This window comes from Myotis brandtii, unplaced genomic scaffold (assembly GCF_000412655.1).
Source record: "Myotis brandtii unplaced genomic scaffold, ASM41265v1 scaffold889, whole genome shotgun sequence".
Lineage (NCBI taxonomy): Eukaryota > Metazoa > Chordata > Mammalia > Chiroptera > Vespertilionidae > Myotis > Myotis brandtii.
Window position 1 is genome coordinate 97,722 of NW_005371640.1, and position 10,071 is coordinate 107,792.

Genomic DNA, 10,071 nt, shown 5'->3' on the forward strand with positions numbered 1-10,071 from the left:
TTGACGTTTCTATCACCCTCTCCCTCTCCTTTCCTCTCTGAAATCAATAAAAATATATTTTTAGAAAAGAAGACAACTACAAACCAATATTCCCTATGAGCACTAATGCAAGAAAGTTAACAAAAAGTTATAAATCAAATCCAACAATATATTAAAAGACTTGTATGCATACATATTAGCATAACCAATGGACACGTACCCCCCACTGGGGATGAGCCAGCAACGGGGCATGTGCCCTGACCAGGAATCGAACCGTGACCTCCTGGTTTCTAGGTCACCACCTAACCGCTGAGACACACCCGGCCCGACAAACCACTTTTATCCTTTACTAGAGGCCCAATGCATGAAATTCGTGCAAGAGCAAGCCTTCCTTCCCCCGGCTGCTGGCACCGACTTCTCTCTGGCATCTGGGAGAAAGACACCAAATCTTTTGCATCCAGCACTATAGGAGATGCTGAAGGGAGTTCTTCAGACAGAAGGGAAATAAACCAGGAAGAGGCAATGCCCAAAAACAGGTGGGAAGAAAGCAGCTCAAATGTTAATGAATGGAGCAGGTTCAAGAGAGATTATTCCAAGAGGAAGCAGAAACATTACACACATACAACTCTTTCTTGCTGTAAACGGAAGGAGAGAAATAGTGTCATAGCTGTGAGAAAAGATCAGAAATTGGCAGATCCATGTCACATGATCAACACCAGCTACAGGGGAGGCTAGGAATGTGAATATTTACTTTTGCATGTGGAGGTGGGCAAGGCAAAGAGAGATGGATGCTGTATTAGCCTTTGGGGTTTGCTACAGTGAATTTAGTTCTTGATTTTCAGCTTTTTGGACCAGATACCGTGAAATCTGGCTGTCCTTTGCTTTGCATTATTATAAATAGTCTTTTAGCAGAGCTGTTTATATAGGTTTCTATTTTTATACTTGAAAGAACTTGAAGAGAGAGAGAGAGAGAGAGAGAGAGAGAGAGAGAGAGAGAGAAACACCACTAGGCGGCTCTCAAGATAGTCCTATCTTGCCCAGCCGGCATGGCTCAGTGGTTGAAAGTCAACCTATGAACCAGGAGGTCACGGTTCAATTCCCCGTCAGGGCACATGCCTGGGTTGCAGGCTCAATTTCCAGTAGGGGGCATACAGGAGGCAGCCTATCTATGATTCTCTCTCATCATTGATGTTTCTCTCTCTCTCTCCCTCTCTCTCTTCCTCTCTGAAATCAATAAAAACATATTTTTTTAAAGGCAGTCCTATCTCAACACAGCAGAAGAGGTGGGAGTTGTGCCTGGACGTACCAATGGGAAGCAAGGGAGAATGCCAACCTCACCTCCTCGCCCTGAAGGACATGAGCAGCTTCTTTTCCCAGTGTCCTTCAGGAGTCAGCTGGGTTTCAGTCAAAGCCCAAGATGGATGAAGGCTGAGAAAAGGTGCTGAGATATGGAGGAGCTTATTGGTTATGGAAAGGGATGAGACTAAATGAACTTACTGTTTCAGCCCCAGGTGCAGAAAGGAAAACCAAGAGAAAGATCAATGTCATGAAGACCTTCAGTCACAGATGGTGGGAACATTTAGCAAGACTTGTGGTAGAAGAAACTCAAGCCTCAGATGAGGTATTCTTTTTTTAATATATTTTTATTAATTTCAGAGAGGAAAGGAGAGGGAGAGAGAGATAGAAATTTCAATGATGAGAGAGAATCATTGATTGGCCGCCTCTGGCATGCCCCCCACTGGGGATCGAGCCCGCAACCCAGGCATGTGCCCTTGACCGGAATCGAACCCGGGACCCTTCAGTCTGCAGGCTGATGCTCTATCTACTGAGCCAAACCAGCCAGGGCTCAGATGAGGTATTCTTAATAGCTCCTTCTAGCCCTTAGTGGTCTATAATTCTAAATCTAGTTCTTAAGAGTCAATTTAACTTCTGTCATCCATGGTGAAAGGGATTTGACTCGTGGTGAAATGGGGAGAGCAGGGCAAAACCAGTCAGAAGTCTAGCATGTGCCCACCAAGAGACCCAGTGTGGGCATTATGCCCCGGGGTCAGTTCAGAAGTCCAGCTGCATCACCGCTGTAACAGCCCAAACAACTTTCATCAGACTGAGCAACTGACTCATGCAACCAAGTTCATGGGCAGTGATAGCAAATCTTAATAGCCATGACAACAGTAACTGTCAGAGAGACCTGCTCGTCAACTGACCGTGGTAGGAATGTTACAAGGGCTTCAGGGAGGCTTTTGGAATGACTCAGTGACCTGTTTCCAGAGGGGGGCCCTTCTTTGAGCTTTCTGTTCACCTCCTAACCTAGAATCTAAATCATCACTTGTCTGATGCCCAGCCGTGTGTAGCTCAGTGGTTGAGCATTGACCTATGAACCAGGAGGTCAGGGTTCAATTCCCGGTCAGGGCACATGCCCACGTTGTGGGCTTGACCCCCAGTAGGGGGTGTGCAGGAGGCAGCCGATCAGTGATTCTCTCTCATCATTGATGTTTCTATCTCCCTCTCCTTTCCTCTCTGAAATCAAAAAAATAAAAATAAATCACCGCTTGTCTGAAATATTGAATTCACCTGGGATGTGGGCCCCACTTCACCTGCTGTACTCACCTGTCATCTAAGGCCTCATTCCCTGAGGGTCCCAGAGCTTCCACCTTTGTTTGGCTCCCTCTTGCATCATCCTTCCCTAAAGTGTTCCTCCAATTTACTAGTAGGATGCTGCTGCTTTTTCCCTGAAGTCATGACAAGGGTCCTTGAGGAGAAGGCAGAGGAAAACACATCTCCCTGGGGTGGGGGTGGGGGGGAGATGAGGTAGATTGTCATTCTTCTGCCTCCCCTTGAAAGCCCCTATTTAACACCCGAAATGAGCTGCTTACAAAACACCAGAGTGGCCAAAAGGGGGAACGGGTGAGGCCCAGTGCCAGCACCTGGAGAGGTGAGTCCCTGAGATGGAGGGAGAGGAGGAACACAGCATTGCCCTGAGGGAGAGCCTGCACTATTTGCAGAGAGAGGCTGAGCTGTGCCAAAGTCCGGGGCTGTATGTTTTTTGACTTTGTACCTGTGTAGATGTCTGTAAATAGGTCGCCCTGAAGAGATGGAGAAATAAAGGCAAACCTGTCATGTCTGTGAGGAAGGTATGGCAGCCACAGGGAGGCCAGTGTCTAGAGTAGCTTGTGGCTCAAGGAAGCATTTCATTGAGCAAAGTCACTGGGGCTCAAACTGACTGCCGTCTGTTTTCTGACACTTCCTCCTGCCCAGGCAGCTGTAATCTCTTACATTTGTTCAGGAGGGACCTGCAGGCAGAGAATGGGGGTGTTTTGACATGCAAATCTCTGTGATACAGCACATTAATAGAACGAAAGATTTAAATCATATGATCATCTTCATCGATGCAGCAAAAGCATTCGACAAAATACAGCATCCTTTCATGATAAAAACCCTCAACAAAGTGGGGATAGAGAGAACATACCTCAGTATAATAAAGAGAAACCACACAGCTAACATCATACTCAACAGAGAGAGGTTGAAAGCTTTTCCTCTAAACTCAGGAACAAGACAAGGCTGGTCAGAATGCATATTCAATCCCTAAAATATTAAATTCATTGAGAATTGGGTTTGGGCCCAGCAAATGCTTTATCCTGGTGAACATATCCTTTGAACTTGAAAAGAGTGTGTGATTTACACAGATCTAAACTTCAGATTTCAGGTGTATTGTTCTAAACACAGCAAGTCCATGGAGGTAGTTGATAGTATTGTTCCGATCGTCTGTGTCAGGGGCCAACAAACTTTTCATGCAAAAGACCAGAGAGTAAAATTCTTAGGTTTTTAAGCCACATAGGGTCGCTGTTGCTACTAATGTTGCTCTTTCTTCTCTTTCCTCCCCCATTTTCTGCCTCCCCCTCCGTTCCTTCCCCTCTCCCATCCTCCCACTCCTCCCCCACCTCCTTCTTCACTATCCATTAAAAGTGAAAAAACATTCTTAGCTCCTGGGCTATTCAAAAACAGGCGGTGAGCTGAATTTGGCCAGGGCGCTATCGTTTGCCAGTTCCCGTTCTCTGTCTTAACAGATTGTGTTGTCTCCTTCTCTCGCTTACTGTGATTTTCAACCTGTCCCCCTTGCACCTATGAATCCTATCAATTCTTTTTTTAAAATACATTTTTTTTTACTGATTTCAGAGAGGAAGGGAGAGGGAGAGAGAGATAGAACCATGATCCGCTGCCTCCTGCACACCCCACACTGGGGACTGAGCCCGAATCCTGGGCATGTGCCCTGAGCGGGAATCGAACCGTGACCTGTTCCATAGGTTGACGCTCAACCACTGAGCCACATTGGCCAGGCAATCCTATCAATTCTTGCTTCATGTATGTTGAAGTTATGTTATTGGGCATATATATATATTTACAATTGTTTTATCTTCCAGATGGATTAATTGCTACTTTTACTATTTTGCAATGTATTCCTTTATCTTTGGTCGTATAGCTTTCCTCGAAGACTGACTTATCTCGTATTGATATAACAACATCAGCCTTCTTTGCTTACTATTTACTTTTGTATGCCGTTTTCCATCCTCTTACTTCCAATTAGTGTCTGTATATTTTAACTGACTCATGTAGGCAGCCTGTAGTGCAGCCTTTTAAAAATCTTTCTAAAAATGTCTGCTTTTAAATTGGATTATTGGGCAAATTTACATTTAATATATTACTGATATGGTTGCATTTAAATCTACCATTTTGCTGTTCATTTTTTGTTCTTCCTTTCTTTTTGGCTCAACTTAGTTGAGGCAAAATGTACATATGGAAAAGCACACATATTTTTGTTATTCCTCACCGGAGGGTATTTTCCTATTGATTTTTAGCGAGTGGAAGGGACATAGAGAGAGAAACATTGATGTGAGAGGGACACATCGATTGGTTACCTCCCAAACGCACCCCAACCTGGGCTGAGCCTGCAACCGAGGTATGTGCCCTTGACCAGAATCTAACCCGAGACCCTTCAGTCTGCAGGCTGACGCTCTATCCAATGAGTCAAACTGGCCAGGGCCAGTGCACACATCTTAAGTATACAATGTTATGAGTTACGACAGTGGCACATACAACAAAAGTCAAGATAGAAAATATTGCCATTACTCTCACAATTCCCCTCGAGCTTCTTAACAGTGGATCCCTTCTTCTACATTCTGCCCAGACAAAAGTATAGATTAGATTCGCTTTTTCTGGAATTTCATTCTAACAGTATTTTACAGTGTGTACTCTTTTGAGTCTACCACCTTTAACTTAGCATAATTATTTTAGATTCATCTAAGTTGTTGGGTGTTTCAATAATCTATCCCTCTTTATTGCTGAGTGCTATTCCACTGCACAGATGTATCATAATCGGTGTAACCATTCACCTGTTGATGGACATTCGGGTTGTTTTCAAATCGGGCTTATTACTAATAGAGTCGATACAAAAGTTTATGTACAAGTCTTCGTGAAGACATATGGTTTTAATTATCAGGTAAATAGCAGAAGCAGCCTTCCTGGCACATGCGGTTAAGTGGAAATTTAACTTTATAAGAAACTGAAGAACTGTTTTTCAATATGATTATGCCAACTTGCATTTCCACCAGCAAAGCATGAGCTTTTCGTTTTGTCTGTATTCTCTTTTAGTCACACTTATATCTTCCAACTTTATTCTTCTTTTTCAAAGTTGATTCTCCATTTTAGGTTCTTTGCATTTCCATATACATGTTGGAATCAGTTTGTCTATTTCTGCAAAGTCAGGATTTTTGTTAGCTTTATACCAAATTTATAGAATGGTGTGGTGAGAAGGTACAACCTAAGAATACTGGGTTTTCCAATCCATGAACATTATCTATTTCTCCACTTATGTAGGTTTTCTTGAATTTCTCTTGTCCACTGTTTTCAGTTTTCATTGTAAATATTTTTCACATGTTAAAAAATATGTTTGATTGATTTTTTAAAGACAGGAAGGAAGAGGAATAGAGAGATAGAAACATTGATGAGGGGAAACATCATCGGTCGGCTGCCTCCTGCACCTCCATACTGGGGATTGGCTGCCTCCTGCACCCCCCTACTGGGGATCGAGCCTGAAACCAGGCATGTGCCCTGACCAGGAATCGAACTGGTGGCCTCCTGGTTCCTGGGCTGATGTTCAACCGCTAAGCTACACTGGCTGGGCTATTTTGCACATTTTTAAAGTACATCACTAATTTCATGTTTTGGGATACCATTATGAAGGATAGTGATTTTAAATTTTTCACTTTCTTTTTTTTTTGTAGCTAGGATTTTCTACATACACAAACATGTCATTTCTGAATAAAGATACTTCTATTTCATTTTTTCCAATTTGTATGACTTTTATTTCTCTTTCATTCATAGTTCACTGCCTAGGATTTTTAGGACCACTTTTGAACCGAATTCTGTCTTTTGCCATTAAGTAGTAAAAGCGCTGCAAAATATATATGTGGTGCATATATATTTAGAGTTGTTATGTCTTCTTCATGAACTGACCCCTTTATCATTGGCAAATGTCCTTCATTCCATCATATTCCTTGTCCTGAAGGCTACTTGACCTGCTATTAATAGAACCATTCTAACTTTCTTATGGTTATAGTTTGCATGGTATATCTTTATCCATCTTATTTTTATCATATGTATGTCTTTATATTTAAAGTGTATATCTTATGCTAAGCATATTGTTTTGTGTTTCTTTTGTTTACAGTCTGACCATCTCTGCCTTTTAATTGCAGCATTTGGACCATTTACAATTAATGTAATTAGTTATATGGTTGAGTTTAAACCTATCACCCTGCTATTTCTTTAAAAATATTTCTCCCATGTGTTCTGTGTTCCTCTTTCCACATTTTCATGAATTCTTTTAGATTGTATAATTTTTAGAATTCTACTTTATATCTAATACATATTTAGATCTAGTGTTTCTAATACATATTTTATAATAGACTACCTTCAAGTAATTGAAAATCATTTTGCATATGATGCAAGAACATTGCAACAATATCGTTCCCATTACCCACTCATGTCCTTTGTACTATTGTTGTCATACATTTTATTTCCACAGAGGTTATAAATCCCACACTATGTTATTAATATTTTTGCTTTAAACAATTTTCTATGACTTAAAGGAATATAAAAATGAGAAAAATTATATTTACCAACATATATTCTATTACCAGGACTCTTCATTCTTTCATGTAGATCCAAGTTTCCATTTGGTATCATTCTTTCTTGTGGAAAACTGTCTTTAACATTTCTTGTAATACAGGTTTTCTGCTGATAACAAATTATCTCTGCTTTTATATGTCTGAAAAAAAGTCTTTTATTTTGCTTTTTTACTGAGGTAAAATTGAATAACATGAAAGTAACCATTTTAAAGCAAACAATTCAGTGGCATTTAGTACTTTCCCATGTAAAAGAATTTCTAAGGATTGAGAGAGCAGCTAGAGAAATGAGCCTTGGATAGGAGGGCAGAGCCCTCTTCCACCAGGGCAGGAATAGGCAAGGATGTTGGCTGCTGTGAATAAGTCTGAAGATGCATTATGAGGCAAGTTGCTGACAGTCCTCTTGATGATCAGAGGAGAGAGGAGAAGGTGTATTACAGAGGGCCTGGCAGGCTACAGGAGGACATTGGCTTTGACCAGGGGTCCTCAAACTTTTTAAACAGGGGTCCAGTTCACTGTCCCTCAGACCGTTGGGGGGCCGGACTATAGTTTTAAAAAAAAACCTATGAACAAATTCCTATGCACACTGCACATATCTTATTTTGAAGTAAAAAAAAAACGAGAACAAATACAATATTTGTATTTGCATGTGGCCCGTGGGCCGTAGTTTGAGGACCCCTGGCTTTGAGTGATGTGAGAGGCACTGAAAGGTTCAGAAAAGGCGAAGGAGGGACCTGAGTGATGTCTTATCACTGATCCTGGACTGGGGTTCTGCTGGGTTGGTGCTGGTGAAATAAGGGGGCCATTTCAGATCATTATAAGGTCCAGGGTCATTTATTCAGGGAGAAGTTTCTGAGGGAATTGACGTTGATGTCCTTACAGGAGCTGCATGCACTGCGACTTCTAGGTCTGTGCCCTTCCTGTTGCTGTGGGACTGACGGGGTTACCATTTCCATGCTCCTGGCCTGTACTTACCACTGGCCTCTTGAGCCTAAACCAGTGGTCGGCAAGCTGCGGCTCGCGAGCCACATGCGGCTCTTTGGCCCCTTGAGTGTGGCTCTTCCTAAGCCTTAGGAGTACCCTAATTAAGTTAATAACAATGTACCTACCTATATAGTTTAAGTTTAAAAAATTTGGCTCTCAAAAGAAATTTCAATCGTTGTACTGTTGATATTTGGCTCTGTTGACTAATGAGTTTGCCGACCACTGGCCTAAACTCATTCCTCTAATTCTGAGTCTTATTCCTATAAGCTTGGAACCTGTCTTCTTTGTCTCTGGACCTCCCCTCCCCCTATTCCCTTTTGTAGACTGGGACACCAAACGTAGACCCTCATCTGACTCTGAGTTTGGACTCTACAGGTGCCGGTTTCTGTACGTGGTTCCATGCAGCTGGAAAATGGGACCCCAGTGGCCCAGTTTCTTCTGGAAGGATTGACTGACACAGAGGAGCTGAGGCCCTTGCTCTTTGCCATCTTTCTGCTGGTCTACATAGTGGCTATCGTTGGGAACCTGGGTATTGTCAGCCTTATCATAATGGACTCCCGGCTCCACACTCCCATGTACTTCTTCTTAGCCAACCTGTCACTGCTGGACACTGCCTATATCTCCAACACGGTGCCTCAGGTGCTGGTGCATCTGTTGGCATCGGTGCGGGCCATGCCCTATCGTGCCTGCCTTACCCAGATATTCTTTCTCCACTTCCTGGCACCCTGGGAGTGTTTCCTGCTCACAGCCATGTCCTATGACCGCTATGCAGCCATCTGCCAGCCACTGCACTACCTGGTCCTCATGGGCCGAAGAACCCGGATAGGACTGGCTTCCATCTCCTGCCTTCTTGCCTTGACCAATGCACTCACCCACACCATCCTTGCAGCTCTACTCCAGTTCTGCGGACCTCGCCTCATCACCCACTTCTTCTGTGACCTGCCTCCACTGCTCAAACTCGCTTGCTCCAGCACGCAGGCGAACGAACTCGCCCTGTTCTTCTTTAGTTTCCTGGTGGCTCTTGCACCCTGCGCCCTGGTCGTGATCTCCTATATACACGTTGTAGCTGCTGTTCTCAGGATGAACTCTGCCGCGGGCCGAAGGAAAGCCTTTTCCACCTGCGGCGCTCACATCACTGTGGTATGTATTTTCTACATCACTTCGGTCCTCTGCTACATCCTTCCCAGCTCGGCGTACTCTGGCCTACGAGACCGGGTGCTCTCTGTGCTGTATGTGGTCCTCACTCCCATGCTCAACCCCATCATCTACAGCATGCGAAACAAGGAGGTGAAGAGGGCTTTGTTTAAGGTCATGGGGAAGGACAGTGCCTCCTAGGCGGTAGGCACATCCCATCAAGGCCACACGCCTTCTCCACGGTGAGGCTGGCACATGCCTGATGCTTTGGGGGTGAGTCCAACAACCGAGGGGTTTGGAATTTAACGTAGATGGTGCATTTGGAGAATCCCGTTTTGTGTGGCAGGTTTTTCCCCATCCCAGCAAAGCTCAAAATATCTCTGTGGCATATTTTTTATTTGAAAACGTTGTTTTCCACTGATGGAAGTAAAACGTGGTCATTGGCTGAGTTGTGCGGTCACAGAAACGTATAAAAAGATTTTTAAAAATATGCTCCACAATCTTACCATCCAGAGAGAACCACTGTGAACATTGATGGTGTCCTTCAGGTTTCTTTTTGAACTGCAAATGTATGTCCATGCATGTTTAAAGCAGAACAACACAATTGGAATCAGAATGTATTGACAGCCCGGCTGGCATGGCTCAGTGGTTGAGCATCGACCTATGAACCAGGAGGTCATGGTTCGATTCCCGGTCAGGGCACATGCCCGGGTTGTGGGCTTGATCCCCAGTGTGGGGCATGCAGGAGGCAGCCAATCCATGATTCTCTCTCATTATTGATGTTTCTATCTCTCTC

At 43.6% G+C, this 10,071-nt stretch overlaps 1 protein-coding gene across 1 annotated transcript; it reads left to right on the forward strand.

Annotated features, from left to right (window-relative positions):
- The first annotated feature begins 8,540 nt into the window (after positions 1-8,540).
- LOC102239804 (olfactory receptor 3A1-like) lies at positions 8,541-9,476 on the forward strand. Its single transcript, XM_005885043.1, has one exon. It carries the CDS (start codon positions 8,541-8,543, stop codon positions 9,474-9,476), a length of 936 nt encoding a protein of 311 aa, XP_005885105.1.
- Positions 9,477-10,071: the final 595 nt, after the last annotated feature.